The 16,527-nt window shown below is 39.1% G+C and overlaps 1 protein-coding gene and 1 non-coding gene across 6 annotated transcripts; one reads left to right on the top strand and one right to left on the bottom strand.

Annotated features, from left to right (window-relative positions):
- Positions 1 to 4,991: 4,991 nt before the first annotated feature.
- On the bottom strand, positions 4,992 to 12,015 carry LOC115747018. 5 transcript variants are annotated; one of them, XM_030683042.2, is made up of 4 exons: positions 10,935 to 11,138; positions 10,721 to 10,829; positions 8,560 to 8,661; positions 4,992 to 5,450 (listed from the first exon to the last, which is right to left on the bottom strand). In XM_030683042.2, the coding sequence occupies exons 3-4, from the start codon at positions 8,654 to 8,656 to the stop codon at positions 5,230 to 5,232; spliced, it is 318 nt and encodes a 105-aa protein (XP_030538902.1). In that variant the 5' UTR covers positions 8,657 to 8,661; positions 10,721 to 10,829; positions 10,935 to 11,138; the 3' UTR covers positions 4,992 to 5,229. The 5 variants fall into 5 exon arrangements, with proteins under 5 accessions (XP_030538902.1, XP_048132388.1, XP_048132403.1 ...); XM_048276431.1 differs by having other exon boundaries at positions 8,560 to 8,664; positions 10,724 to 10,829; XM_048276446.1 differs by lacking the exons at positions 10,721 to 10,829; positions 10,935 to 11,138 and adding an exon at positions 11,841 to 12,015 and having other exon boundaries at positions 8,560 to 8,664.
- Positions 6,897 to 6,969, top strand: TRNAK-UUU. Its single transcript has one exon. It is a non-coding gene; the product is annotated as a tRNA-Lys (tRNA).
- Positions 12,016 to 16,527: the final 4,512 nt, after the last annotated feature.

Raw genomic sequence — 16,527 nt, 5'->3', positions numbered from 1 at the left:
TCTTGAGAATAAAAAATTATAGCACTTAATGAAATTAAGTTTGTTCGATAATTATATCTAACAATGGCGCTTGAACAATCACTAATAGGATAAATAAACAATGGTTATTTAATTCGTTAAGTAGAAAAATAATTAACGATAATTAGAATCTTACCGTTTATTTTATCAAAATATAGCAACAACGACCACAATTCCATATTTGACAAGAACTTAATTATATTTTATCATTAATCCGTAACATTTGTGGAGTTATCATTAACTCAATGTTATCGACTGGCTTATTTGTAGAGATAGACTACCAACAGCAAAGATCATATCTCGTTGGATGCCTGAAGTAGACATCATTGTAATATATGTATGTCCGGTCCGGGAAAATGAGATCAGCTATTCTTTCAATGCACTTGGACTTGAAGCGTGTGGCAAAATATCCTCACAAAGAATGGACTTAATTGTCCTTTAGGAGGATGGAATGATGAACTCCAATGGGCAATCAAGGCTACCAAAGGCAAGGACTTAGCCATGAGATTTCTCAAGGTATCTTTCCTAGCGACCATATATTGCATTTGGATAGAACGTAACCATAGATTTTTCCAAAACATGTCAAATGATGTCCCCATTATCATGGCTAAAGTTGGTAAAATTGTCAGAGGGCCAGCTTCGTACTACAAGAACTTTAGACTTTTCCATACAAATGTAATAGTAGCTACTGTATGGAGACTCCCTCACTCCATTTGCTCATGCTCATAGCCATATTTATAATACTGGGGAATGCCCTTAAGTTTCTGTACAACATCTTAGAAATGATACTTATATTTTACACCCAAAAAAATGTGGGATTAATTATCTCGAAGCATGAAATACATATGAATCTTTCATTACTTTGTTTAGAAGAAAATTTGAACCGAGCTTACAGTTTTTTTTTAGAAAGCCGAAAAATTTAGCTATATCATTTCAGTGGCACGTTCGAGAAAGAAGATCATTTAAGTGCCTCTTCCCAAAAAAATTCCGACAATTCATCCTATGTGGCCTGTTTAATAATGTTTTAATTCTTACTTGACATTTCTCATAAAAAAGAGAAGACCAAGGTAGACAACTTTTAATAATCTTTCAGCTCTTACTTGACTTGCTGGCTCTCTTCCCCTCTCTCTCTACTTTAATCGTACCTAGAGCATTCATTTAAATCAAAAGATCAAGGATTACTTCGTGGAGCTTGAAGATCAGCGAACAACGGTGGCGATGGACATAGACGACGTCGATCCGCTCCGATCTTTGGCGAGAGCGTCCTCCATGTTGACAACAAGCTCGCCAATACCGATTTCTTCAACTCCTTCGAGGACGACTCTGACTTTAACTGATACAATCCCACTGCTACTTAGTAATCGCTCTCTATCTCCACCTAGCTTCGCATTTTCTACCCTAGGGTTCAATCCCACACAAGCTTCAAAGCCCCTCAATTCAAGCATTGCCTCCAGACCCAAATCAACAGGACGATCCCCGAACCCTAACTCAGCCCTCAACGAAACCTTGAGCAGAGAGCACCTGGTCGAAGTTATCGGCCGAATCTGCGACTACCTGAATCACAAGGACAATTCCTTCATGCAAATTAACCAAGATAAGCAAAGCTTCCGGCGTCTGTTAGGAGTTTGGGTACTACCACTTCAACCTCGACGAAGTCTCTCTATCCGACGAGGAAGATATTGAAGCGTGCTATAAGAAGTTCGTGGAGGCGAGGATCAACAGGATAAAGTTGGGGTTGAGCTCATATCTATGAGTATCCGGCTTTGCCCGAGCGATGGAGTGGACGCAAGTCAACGACCATGGCAACACTAAGTGAATTAGGATAAAATGAGGAATTAGGATTTGAAGAACAAATCGAATTTAACGAATTTATCCCTAATACGTTAATTCAGGGCAAACGAATGTGAAATCTCATTGTTTAGCTCTTAAAAAATCATCTTCATCTTCTTCTTGATCATCAATTTTTGCGTTCGGGTCTTCATTGCCTTCGTCGTCTTCATTGCCTTCGTCATCTTCATCAGCAACTCATCATCACCAACCAATTCTTTTTTTTTTTTTTTTTTGGTAAGGTAAGTGTGTATTGAACTTTTCAAAAAGCTAGGTACAGATAGAAAACTGGACACAAAAACCATGAATCATGGGTGGCACCATAAGTGCCAGAGAGGGTTCAACGGGTTGCAAGATACATAGCAGCGTGTAGGACGCAACCACCCGAGGCAAAGCCAACTAAAACGGAGCAAAAACAGGCTAAACATACAGCCCTAAACAAAAGGAGATAACTATGGGGAAGCAGAGTCTCAGAGGACAGAAAAAAACTGGAGAGTACAATAGGAACCCGATCCCACAGCACCGAAAGTATCAGCATCAAGAAGCAGCATCAGGCGTTGGTCGTGGATCCATCGAGCACCAGCAATATAGTAGGCTCCTAAGTAACAAAGCAGTAGGCGTCGACACAAAAGGAAACAACCAACACCGAATATAGCAGCATCAAAAGTAAAGGTGTCCAAATTGCAAGATTAAGTGCAGAAGAGGTAGCATCCGTCCTTGATCATGGAGAGCACAGCATAGACATAGCATCAGCATAGCATCCCAGCCAAATAGCAACATGGACAAAGAAAAAGTGGACAAAAAAATTAACCCTGGCAATTCTCCGGTGCATCACCAACCAATTCTTCTTCTTTGATTGTCTGTAAATTGAAAAAGAAAAAGATTTGGATGTCCAACGTGGACAAAAAAAATTAACCCTGGCCTCGTATTTAAGTCTGACATGGCTCTTCCGGCGAAGCCACGATAGAACTTAAGTAATTGTCATTTTATAAAAGTGGCACCGGAGAATTACCAAAAAAATTTCAAATCTATTATAATTGTATCAATTCAGCCATAAACCTTTTGTAATTGTGCCAATTCAGTACATTTGACTAGCCAACACCGACGTGATGCTGTCGACGCTAACGTGACAAATTTTAGTAATGTTTTAATACTTTTCAAAAAAATTTAATTATTTTTTATTTTTTTAATAATTCTCTTAGCCCTTTTTTTTCTTTCCCTTTCTTTTTTTGGCTTTGGGCATGCAGCCTCCTCCCTGCTACCGGCCCCTGGGTGAGGGCCTGCGAGGGTCAGGAGCCCTCGGCCAATGGTTGGCAGGAGGTTGCCAGCCCAAAGCCAAAAATAAAATAAAAATAAAAATAAATAAAAAGCCGAAAAAATACTAAAAAATAAAAAAATATTAATAAAAAATTGCCACGTCAGCATCGGCCCAAATGGTGTGAATTATCACAATTGCAATAGATTTAGGAATGTTTTGGTAATTTTCCCAAAGTGGCACTCAAGTGATCGCTCAAAAGGTTTTGACATTAAAGTGAACGCTGTATGAAAGTTGTGATAATTTTGGTATCCTTTTCCTTAATGTTATTTTGTTAAAATTTTGATGCGGGAACTTTGCCATTCTCTTGTGAGACTTTTATCAGTATTGTCCAAAGACGAAGTAGGTATACGCCCTGAGTCACATCCATGATTAAGCTCGAACTAATTTAATCTTTTTCACCGACAAAGAGAGAGGCCCTTACTACTGATTCCAACTGGGTCATAACTAATCCATGTCACTCTCGTTCTAAAGTCCGAAGAGCAAGCTTGTCATGGTAACAACATTAGGGTACTAGCAGCTCCGAAATCTCTTCACAGAAAATATGCTCCGGACATGTCAGCATGGGCTTTTCAGAAGTTACCCCGTGCAAAACAGCCGATCCTTTTGCTACTAGGCATGGGTATGCAACCGGCCGGTCCAACCCAAGAATCAAACCGACCCCACCTTACCGAGCCGGTAAGTGGTTAAAAAGACAAAGGAGTGAACATGTGTAAAATTCTGCTTTAATTTGCCTTTCGTAGTTTAACTTCGGTCGGGAAATGCAGTGTGAAAGCGGGCTTTGCTTGTCCCGTTGCTGTCGAAAATGATGTCGATGCGCCTTGGAAGTTATTCTTCAGCAATGTGTTGCCCATGAAGCTCAGAAACACTAGCAGAAGAATTAATTCATGATTATAATTCCTCATTTGGTGTTCATTTCATGATTGCATGTTCACATCACACTCAGGTAAGGTCCACAAATGCGGCGAATTTGTTCTTAAGTTGTCTAGATTTCGAATGGACCAACATGGAGACACATTCGAGTACGTGTGCAGATCATGAAGGATAAATAATCTCGACCTGGGTGCTTTATTAGCATAACCAATATTTTATTAAATCAATCTGGTGCACCAGACGTTTGGGACCGTCCGATAGATGAATCTCACCTGTTTTGACGAGTCTTATGTGTAGAGCGCCGGAGAAATCGTTGTTTATCAAGTGTATACTCGCTCTTGGAGGGGGGAGTGTAAGCCGAATGCAACTAATAATTACTCGTGCTGTCGTTGGCTTCCAGACAATTGAATTCCAGTCCGAGGTTGCAATGTCTCCATATCTTTTGCTGCTTTGCTCATGTTTCGATTCCAGACAGTAGACTCAAGATGATCATCCCCTGGCTTAGAACTCGGCCAAAATGCAGAAACATATTGGGAAGAAGCCTAAAAGTACCAATAATAGCGAGATCAAATCCAGCAAAACGGGCAAATCAAAGAGAGAAGTCATGTGAAGGTGAATCTCTCGTGGAGTTTTAGCAGTAAGACGCTGGACATTGAAAAATTAAAGAGGACACAATTCCAAACTAAACCGAAATGTTTCTGGCCAAACCATTGGCTAGTAAGTGAAGTAAATAACAAACAGAAAGGAGCCATTTCTTCACAGATTACAGCAGAGTAATCATGTTTAGGACCTCTCCTTGACATCAATATTGTATAACGACGATTTTACTATTGTTGCAAAAGCGACGAGCCTAACATTACTGAAAAGCAAAGGTGGATACATATCTAGAACTAGGATTTATATCCAATCAGCCATGTTTCAACTAGGTACAAGCAAGTACAAAAATGTTGTTAAGAGGATGTGATCCCTAACACGGCCACTAGGAATACCTAATGATCCCACACAATCAAACATGAAATTGATTGTTCGAAAAGGCAGATTTCTTACGAAAACAAGACCAACAACCATTCCAAAGGGTATTTGCCAGACCATCAGTATGCTAGAAGACCTTCATTCGTGGCCTTGATTTAGGTATGAATTCATCTTGCTAACCAGGAGACAACAGCAAGCAGAGAAGCATGAGCTTTAGAATGATTCTATTCATCTTTCTCACGTGGTTGAGAGGAACCTTCAGTCGACTCTATAGGCTTTTGGACGCTAGCTCTCGCTTGCGCAAGAAATGCAGGATCTGGTTCATGCTTATCTGAGGGCTCCTTCATTGCCAAGTATATATAGAACCCAATCACAGCATTGACTGATATAACAGCAAGCAATCCACTCCACAACGTCAGAGAATGAGGAGATAAATCGCTTGAACCTGCTCCAGAAAAAGGAAAGGAAACGTTGACAACCAAATACACAAGCTTTCTATTTGGCCTATAGTGAATTAGATTAAGCAAGCTATATATGTAACCCAAGAACAACACACACTTAATAGGAAAAGTGCTCTCATTATGGACACCAAGTGCAGGTCCCAAAAAATTAGCACGATTGGAAGTTGCAAAGGTTCACTGTGAGAGAGAGAGACAGAGACAGATAGACAGATAGACAGACATACATACAGAGAGAGAGAGAGAGAGAGAGAGACATAGAGACACAGATAACAAAATTGCAGAAAACCTTTCCCGGAGGTTGCATCTGGAAGTAACAGGGTTTGAGCACAACCACAACATTCGGCAAGTTTTCCCGATGAAGACAAATTTTGTTGTTGACCGAGGTTCAAACAGATAAATTGTTCACCCAAACCACATTTCTTGACATGAACTACGGGAAAAAAAAACAAACATAGATGTCTATAACTTCAATTAGCCATCTATGACCCATTTGATTGCATCCTTCAGATATCAAGTGTAACTGAAAAGTGTTTCTTACCACAAATAAAATATTCTTAACCTCGCCTCTGAGGATATGAGAATCACAGAAAATGCTAAATTGATCCTCAAATTTTTCGAGAGACAGGTTTGCAAGAACAAAACGTTTGTACAGCTTCAACTTGAAGCACAGAATACCATAACGATCATGACAAAAGTCACAGACCTAACAAGAGACTACATGCTAAGCCAAGTGGGGCCATTCATTTTCTGACACTAGCACCTGATAGTCTCCCTCTAGACTAAACCAAGTACATCTGGTTACAATTTGACAGAAAAACATATGCACTATGTCTGTGCATTGATCTGTACCATTAGAAACAAAGATCGACATAGCATGTCCATGAGATCTAGAGGGAGCTTTTTCTGGATAGTCCCAGTCTACGCTATCCCCCTCCACATTAGTTATTGGTTCATGCAAGTAGCACGTAGGTCCCACATGATCTAACTGCTTGTGTGAAGTGGGCGAAAGTAGGCTAGGGTTACCTAATAATTTAAGAATTTTATGTCTAGGGGGCATTGCAGCATGATCATCCTCTCCTTACAGTGGCCTTTCTCCAACGTTCATGGTTTGAATCGATATGGTGGTTATTTAATATTTTCAATTTTCGAACGACTATAGCCGTGTGAGACAGAAAAATCATTTCGGTTGGGTGCTTGAGCGCTTCTCATATTGATCAAGGCTTTCCTTGAGTTTTAAAGTTGGGGTGCGTTAGCTAGACCCTTTTGTTGAGGGAGTGATAACGCGCGCCCTATAGTTTTTTTTCTTCGCTTGCTCTGCAGTACGAGCCTCATACAGAGCCGCGCCCTTTTAATATGATGAGAAGAAGAGGGGGCCCCCTCTTTTCTTTTCCGCACAAATCCTTTCCTTATTTACTAGTACATATTTTTTGGGGTGTATGGCTCAGTTGGAAGAGCATTGGGCTTTTAACTTAATGGTCGCAGGCTCAAGTCCTGCTACACCCAAACCTACCTTACTATAATAGGTGAAGCATAGTAGTGTTCAAAGATCACTCTTCCGCCTTTAGACTCGCTTTAGCGACTTTGCCCTTTAAGTGACAAAGGGGGTGAGCCGCTCCAAGCCAAAGCCGATAGCGAATCTCGAACTTGCCCACGCTCATCCAAACAGGCCTCAAAAAGCGAAAGCAAAGCCCTTCCTTCTAACCCAAGCCGACGAAACCACCCCTTATCTAACCACCTCACCCCGATCAAAAAGCAAAGCCTGTGCTTCGAAGTTCAATTTTGCATGTTTTCCGGTTTTTATTGTCTTGAGTTTAGATTATCACTGACCTCCACTTTGGTGAAAGATCTAACATTCTCTACTCACAGAAAATATTCAAGTTGCTCAGGCTTGTGGAAATCACCTTAACAGTTAACCCGACAATAAGTTCATATTTCTAAAATATCCTTCACGATAATAACTCTGCAAACTTGTTCGTGTTCAGCTAATTTGACAATAATAGTAACTTTCCATGAATTTTTCATTTCTCACTCAACGTTGGAACTTGATGGATTTATAGAAAAAAAGAAGAAGAATATCCACGGCTCATTGCTGTGCTTTGCTTCATCTTGCCACACCCACACCACAACATTGCAACACTAGGATGAAAGTTTAGTAGAGTCAGAAGAATATTGCCCCTTCAAGCACAAGATTAGAGAAATCATCCTAAACTTCACCTTCAAAGTCAGTCACTAGAACTCAAAGAATTTGGCACTGTATAACTACCCACATAACCATAAGTAGTTAATATTGAAGTTAGACAACTAAAAGAAAGCATATGTTCTACCATAAGGGGCATAAGGGAATTCTTCTATGAGGTACTCTGCTTCTAAAGGTAAGCACAAGCATGAGACACAAGTCCACGCAGACGCCAAGAGTCAGCAACAGGCATACTAGAACAATTTAAACAAGGAACCGCTTATTTGCTTTTATCTTTCTTTATCATGCCAAACAGAAGATTTTGGTTTAACATAACTTTTACTACCTTATGATAAATGATTTGAAGGACAGAGGAATTATGAAAACAACTGAAAACTGCAAATGTAATTTCATCCATCTGCTCCAACAATTAAAGGAAATGCAGACAAACTCCAACAAAAGCATATGCCTGGAATCACTCAAATCTATGACTGAGATCAGCAGAACCAATTCAGCAAAAAAAAGTAAATAAATAAGGTATCCCGTGATTGAAGGTCAAAAATAAATTCACAAGGCCCAAAGAGTACATGGGAACCTATGAGTGTCCATTTTAAGATGCTAGGAGAAAACCCAATTCCCACATTCTAAAACTCGACATGGCGTATACATGAGTCTAGCTATACAAACCCATTACAGGCCATTATCGAGGCAAAGCGAGACCAAATGCAAGACCAACACAGTTAAGGCAAATAGAGTTTTAAATCTGCATCGATCTCAAGACTTACAGCCAAATCCTTCTAAATTATTGACCTTGCATGAGATGAGCATAAAGAAATCAATGAAATACACTAGCGGGCTTTTCTCCGAGATAAATTAATCACCTTATTGCAGACCATGTTGCAAAAAGATATCCTTACCTGGAAAGACATTATGGTTGAAACCATATAAAACTGCAACTGGAATTATCCACATAAGCATTGATGCCAGTAAGAATTTCTCTACAACTCCAGCCATTGCAGCCCCACTCTGCCAAACAAAAAAGTACTGTTACTGCAAAACATACTGAAGGCCTAGAACTGACTAATATAGCCCAAAATTTCTGGCCCACCACGTACAGAACAGAAAATTCATGATCATCTAGACAATGCCCGAGCACAAGCAGATATACAAACAAATCTCTCTGAGAGAGAGAGGAATAGAGATATTATGCCTATTCACATCTGTGATCAACCATTTTTCCATCTTTTACTGGCCAGTAAAAAGTTGGCAAGTAAAGCTAAGTCATAAATTCTTCCAGCATATTCAGACAATTTAGGTCCATGGTCCAGAAAGGGAAACTTTTTAGGCCCAAATTTGCAAACAAAGGCTGCCATCGTGACATTCTACTACAGCAAGTGAGTAGTCACTTTCTTCCAGGGGTTTATTCTCATGTCCTTTCTTATCTTTTGTCATATCTCTTCCCCCGCAACAGCAGCTGCTAGCATCTTAGTACAAGGAGCTTTAGTTCACACAACTCTTAGAGGATGCTGGGCTCTATCCAAGAGTACAAGTGACTTTTTAGGCATCAGAAATTGGTCTTTTACCAATGCCAAGGTCATGTCGTGCATTGTCAACAAGGTATCCTGTGGTAGTGACTAGTCCAAGTAAGAGAGCAATTAACAATACTTTGCAGCAACTGCTTCTGCTTTCACAAAGGGACACCAACTCCAGCAAACTGTTTGCATGGTTGTCAGGATTGAGATCCTAATATATGCGAATAGCACGGCTCTATGGTACAGACAGCAGCTCGCATGAAAATATAAAGGAAGAAGAAGTGTCTCTCTTCCCCAGAGCTTTGTCTTGGGTTGGTATTTCCTTTTTTCATGCGCAAAGACACTCAAGGCCTCGCAATCTTCAACTTTCCTCTCTCCCTCCGATGTGTTTTGCTTGGTTCTCTATTCCCTGGTTTTTCATTTGGACTAAGCTTCAAGAAAAAAATGGGCCCAGATGTAGAGACATTGGCAGAGTTCTAGGTTTAATGAGGTTGAAAGAAGTTAATTTCAACGTTATCCGGATCGGTCGAAACAGATTGGTATTACGAACCTATGAATATTATCCCACTATCCACCTCTCAATTCCGACAACAGAAAAGATAACATCTTTCTATGAGAACTCAGACTCTAAGCCTTCTCCCAAAAGATCAAGCTCAGTAGCATATACATGCTGAAAGCTGGCCACAAGCTGTGGCAAACACTGATTCATATATCTTTGAACTTAACAACATATGAGGGAATTTATTTACATTGGACAAAGTTAACTCACTTATAAATCATGTCTAATACATGAGTTATCACATGATAATTAAAATATCTCTTTTTCAATCACATGATGGAGTCCCAAGTATGCTTCCAATAGAGCACAGAACCACCCAAAAATCACAAGTCAAACACCACAAAACACTCTTTGGTTCTTTCGTGTCCCCATAGGTCCACAAGGATAAAAAATCGTCATGCCTGGATCCTTTAAAAATCCTCCACTGAAGTCAATGACTATCAAGTCCGTCCCAATAGAAAATTAAATAAGATGAATGAGAGTATTCAATTGAACAAATAATTAGGATTTAAAGGGGACATTTATCTTCTGCAACACAAGTGTGTGCATTTGAGATTGTGAAAGTGTATTGTCAGCAATCATTTCAAGTCAGAAGGTAAACAAAATTGAAGATTCCAATACAACAGGATGTTTAGAGAATTGATCGTCAAATCTAACTATACATCAATGCTATTTAAAGTGAGAAAATGTTTGTTTTCGGACATCAATAAGTTGGGTAAAATAAACACGAAGCATGTCATGAAAACGAAACAAAATCTTAACTTAAAATCATATGAGTTGATAATGGCAAAGAGAACCATTGTTTTATGTGGCTATTGTCGCTACAAGAGCAGTACTATTAAAAAATAATAATATCGACCATTTGTGACTATTCAAGTAACAGGCAGACTGACATTCCCTGTCATCATCATTTAAGGCTGCAGGTGGATCAAAAACTCAAGAAACCCTCCTATGCTACACAAAATAGCAGGAAATGAAATATCATACCTTTTCTCAAAAATAATTACAGCTCCAAACCACAAGCTTCAGCTTCAATTGATTTGAATTCCACACCAATTTCTTGTATTCTCCGGTCGAAATTTTGCAACAATTCGGGCTGTCCAAGAAATTCTATATGAGAATCAAGAATTTTATATTTAAATCAAGACATTGAACACAACAATGAAATTGATTTGCAGAAAGCATGAGCACTCTAAATTACCTTTACCATCAACCAAGTCTGAGATTTGCTTTGACTTGTAAGCAATTGTCTCAGGTGCCGGGCACTATGGAAATCACAGCCTTTGCAGTTTGCAGCTCGTCAAACCCAAAGCCCTCCAGCACTACAAGTAGACAATTCAAACCAAAAGTAATTATTCCCCCTCAAATCTCTAAGGTTGGACTGGCTTCAAAAATTCATGATCTCCTCTTAGGAGGGGCTTTCGGATTGACTTCAGCATTACGTCAAAGTTCCATCAGCCCTCCACATGGCGTCACCCTTACAGAAATTTGCATTTGAAAAGTTTATAAGCATACCCTGCTATGAACTTAACGAGATGATCCCAGAATTTCCTAACTTAATTTTCACTTGTGTTTTCCAACAGCTTTTATTTGTATTCGGAAAATAATAATAGAATGCCTAATCCCTGCTTTCGTCTGAAGTAAGATGTGCTTTTCACTTATTTCCTCCTCCCATTTCTTATCGAGCACATGAGGTAAAGAGCAAAAGGTAGAATGGAAAATCAATTCAAATATTATTTGCCGGTTTCTATTAAAGGCATGCTAAAGTTGCTGCCGATAAGTGGATCAAGAGGCTCTGAATTGCTAAATCCACCCTCAGAGAGGATTTGAGCCATAATTTGCGGCTCCCCGTAAGTAGAATGGTTCATGGACATTAGATAACACTGAGAATAGTACCTATTGACTGAAGAACCCAAAAGGGAAAAAGGGAGGAGATATCAGAGGCAAAGCAGAACAAACGCATCTCGACCCTCGTTCTTCCTAGTTAAAGCAAGTCAGATAATCAGAACTCGACGCCAACACAGTCCAAAAAAAAACCACATCTCTCTGTCAGACATTCAATCAAGCACTTCACGCGCACGATCACTTCTCCAGCACTTAACCCCCCGCTCATCAACGAGCACGTGCCCCTACAAAACCCAAATAAGATCGCTCCCAGAAACCACCCAACGATTCCACAAGCAAAAGCCGAACACTTCCCACTCCTCTCCGTCTCCAATAAACCTCGATTCGGCACAAGAAGCAAGATGAGCGAAAGCACCTTGCCCGGGTGATTAAGAAGAGGTCCTCATTCGGGCCACCCAGCGAATCGTCGGAGAAGCGGTTCGTAGTGTTGTGTGGACCGCGAGTTAATCCGGTTTGGTCTCTACAATTTTTTCAGCAGTGGTTTCCTTTTCTTTCTTTTTCTTCTGGAAAACAAGTATACAGGAATTTTGATACTCGCTACGTCCAACACGAATTATTATGTTTCGCGATATATTAAAAAGGCCGTGCAAATACGGCGTGTCGTCATATTCAAGCGTAGAACATTACAAAATACGAATGAAATATACATATACGATAGTTTTTATTTACTATGAAATTGACAGTATATTGTAAGCTATAAAAAAAAATAGCAAATAAATAAAAATTATTATGTGGTCTACTCTTTTAAAAATTTATAACCCACAATATGCTCTTATTTACACAAACACTAAAATATTATTATATCATCAAGGTTCGAAAAGTCCTAAAGCTTAATCTCTTTAATTTGCGACATTTTGGCCATCAAAACTAAAGAGCAAAATGTTTTAGCTATTTTTTTTTTTTTTTGTATCTTACGATGTCGCGATGTTTAGTTGTAACCAAATGCAAATATAATATTTTTACATATGTTACGAAATTTGACAAATATATCCGTAACATTACGTCATATGTAAGTAAGAATTATCATAAAACGTACCACGATGTTATGTCATTTCGCAGGACAAAAGAAGTAATGATCTTTCTTAGTAGGCCACTAGTGTTTGTCATAATCATATTGAAAATGTCAGGAAACATATATGGAGGATTTGATCTCCTATTGCTCACTCGTTTGAAAAGTGTTTTGCGGTAACCTCGATTTGTCAATTTTTGCTTTTGTATTTTCTTGTCAAACGAGGGAGCTGAGCATGGGCTTTTAGGCCCGGCCCAACTCGACCCACCAGGCCCTAATAAAATTTAATTGGAGCCTGATCCAAGTCCGTGGACACGTTCACTCCAAAAGTCCAACGATCAGCGCTAAACAATTCTCTTTGAAAATAATTTTAAGGATCACATATCCATTACAAAATTTTCGGCCGGGCCATGATTAAGGGAAATTTCAAAAAAGGGACCCAAGTCCTCTCATTTTCTCGAATAAGGGTCTGAAGTGATTATTGTTTCAAATAAGAACCTGAAGTGTCTTCTTTGTCTCAAATAAAGGCCTGAAGTAGGCATTGTTTCAATTCAAGGCCCGAAGTGATCATACTAGTCTCAAAAAAGGGCTTGACTCACTATGGATTAGGGACATTTTTATCATTTTCTTTTTATGTATTTTTCTTTTTTTTATTTTTCAAAAAAAAAAAAGAAAAGGAAGGAGATACAAGTGGGAGGGTTACGCCCTCTCGCCTATGGCCGCCGCCCCATGGGCAATGGGTCGCTAGCATGTCGGGGAGGGTCGGCGACCTCGTTGACTAGAGGCGAGGGTCCGCCCTCCTACCCGTATCTCCCCTTTTCTTTTTTTACTTTTACATTTTTATTTTATTTAAATTTAATTAAAAATTAGGTTAAAATTATATTTTGACGAAATATTCTTGATCGGTCGAAATTTTTGGCGGGCAAGTCGGTCGCGCGAGATCGGGCCTTTAGTTGAAACAGTTATGGCCACTTCATGCATTTATTTGAGACAAAGAAGGCACTTCAGGCCCTTATTTGTAACAATAAGCGCTTCAAGCCTTTATTTGAGAAAATGAGAGAACTTGGGGCTTTTATTTAAAAATTTTCCCATAATTAATCCACACCACCTTGTGCCCTAAAGTTCGAGGTTGGGCAAGCTTGTCACAGCAGCCCCATTAGAATACTAGCAGCTCAAGAGTCTCCCCACACAAGATATGCTATGGCCAACTTAGCACGATCCATCTAGAAATTCATTCACGGTGTGGATCAAATTGGTGAGCTTGGGAAAGACAATCGACTCTTTTGCTACTAGGTCAACCAGCTCCGTGATGATCCATGCTCTTTTTGGTTGGCGATTCAGATATCATTTTGTTTTGTTTTCAAGCTTTCTTGATTTGAATCGAAATTGTAAATCATTATGTAAATATAAACTGAAAATTAAACTTTCTAATATACCCTTGTTGGCATACACCTATGGAAGGCTAGAACATTAAAAGTTGAAGCTAACATTGGTTTTGCGCTTTTTCGTGTGACCGAAAAAAAAAAAGAAAATACTATTTCTATTTTCTTGAACTTATCCGTCCACAGAATTTACTCCACATAGCATATCAAAATATTTGAACATTCGATGTACCAAGTTGATTCACTTACACTTCGAGTGTAAGCTGATATGTAGGACATATTCTTACAGAACTTGTTACGAATCCAATGGACGAAATAATTACCAACTCACAAACAAAGATTAGATACAACAAAATTTTGAGTAAAGATTGGATACAAACAACAATTTAGGCTCCGTTTGTTTCTCCAAAAATAACTTTTCGGAAACATTTTTTGGATTTTTTGATGTTTGGGGCAGAAAAGAAGCTAGACCGGAAAACATTTTCCCCCTAAAACACCTCCATCAAAAGTGGGGAAAATGTTTTCCTCTTTTGAAAAGAGGAAAGCATTTTTCTCATCTTTCCTTCCTCTTCTCTTTCACATATTCTTTCTTTTTAATTGTTTTGTTACTTTTTTTTCATTTTTTATTTATTTTTTCATAATTCAAAATTTTTAATTTTTTATTTATTTTCTCGAATAAAAATTATTTTATTTTATTAGTTTTTAGAAAAAAAAAATAAAAAATATTTTAAATTACTTTATTTAATTTTTGTCTCTTTTTTTTTTTTTGTCTTCTTTTTCTTTATTTTTTTCTTATACCCGCTTCTTCGGCTGGCCATGGGCCTTGAGCAAGGCCCCGGCCTTGATTGAGGCCAGGCCAGGAGTCGTCGGCCTCGCAAGGGGCCGGGTCTAGAAGAGCGGCGATGTGGCAACATCGTGGGCGGCCCGAGCAGGATACGAGACAATCTACGCGAGTGAAGTGTCCATAGGGCATTGAATAGCTTACCGAGATTTCACCATCCATCTAAACATCGAACCACGAGTTCGACAACCTAACTGAAAACTATGTAACGTTATTATGTGACAACATATATGACACAAGAGTTGCCCCATGAACCCGCCATCCATCTTACTTTGTCTTAATTGACGGTTAGATGTTTAAAGGCCACTAATCTAATCTACTCCTCAGCATGATCTCGCTCGAAATTAGATTGTGTCATGGGGGTACTTAAGTAATGCTCTTAAAGGCATTCATTACGACTGTGATAATGGGTTCAATCGGCTAATAACGACACTGAGCTATAATACGACTATCGATACACTATGCACGGGCGATACGGAATCATCCATGATTGAGTAAAACAAAAGTCCCGTAAACACCACGTGCCGGCCTGCATCGAAGAGGAAAAGAACAAGTTTTAGCGGTGTGAATGGACAGCGGATTGACGTTCTTGACATAATGAGCAATGCACGGTTCATCAAGTTGAGGAAGATTTATGCCTCACCATCGAGCAAGAACTGCATTGCCTTGCGAAGCTTGTATATTTAGGTAGAAGAAGAGTTGTAATGTGCATGCGACATATAAAAACCGTGCGGCGCTTTTGTGCTCGTACGATAGATCGTGGGACTTGGGCCCAACTTCTATGGATTTGGGTCCAAACAATTGGGGACTTGGGTCTTGTACCCGTTTTCTGATAGCCTGTACCCATGTTATCGAAGCCCGAATAATATATGTCTATTTTGAAGAAGAAAAAAAAAACAAGGTAATTTTTCTTTACCAAACGATGGAAAATATATCTTTGGGTCTTTTTCAAGTTTCAGCCAAACACCAGAAAAAGAATCATTTTCCAGGAAAATGACTTCTTGGAAAATATTCTCCAAAAATGTGATATTTTTCGCGAAATAAATGAAGCCTTAGTTCTAAATATTTTGATGGTGTTGCAATGCGGGCCACCGACCAATTTAGGCTGAAAATTATTGACGTGGTAGTCCAATCAGCGTTGGGTATCGTACATGCGACGACCAGCAAGTTGACATGTTCGACTTCATTCAAAATGACTTTGTTTTATGGAATTTTACCACTTTTGTGATTTTTTTTCCTTTTTTTTCTTTTCCTTTTTTTCTCCTTTCATCTATGTTCATCTTCTAGATAGAGCCGGTGTCGTCACGGCCTCAACAATGACCGACAAACCTTGTCGTTCACAAGCAAGGGCATTGTGGCCCTCGTTGATTTGGACAAAGGCCACCCATTGCTGAGACCCCAGCAACTGATGGTGAGAAGTAGATTAACAATAAGGAAGGAAAAAATAGGGAAAATTAATAAAAAAAAGAGTTGAAAGTGAAAAATTGCAAAGTTTCATTCAAGAACTGTTGGCATGCAATGTAGGATGGCCAACGCTAATTAGACTGCCACGTTAGTGATTTGTGGCCTAAATTGGCCGGATGGATTACGATTCGTCAAAAGGTTTGAGATTTCATTAGCAAAATTGAAAAGTTTAAAGCTGAATTGGAGGTATATA

The sequence above is a fragment of the Rhodamnia argentea genome, chromosome 1, assembly GCF_020921035.1.
Source record: "Rhodamnia argentea isolate NSW1041297 chromosome 1, ASM2092103v1, whole genome shotgun sequence".
NCBI classification, from domain to species: domain Eukaryota; kingdom Viridiplantae; phylum Streptophyta; class Magnoliopsida; order Myrtales; family Myrtaceae; genus Rhodamnia; species Rhodamnia argentea.
This window is presented reverse-complemented; position numbering and strand designations above follow the sequence as displayed.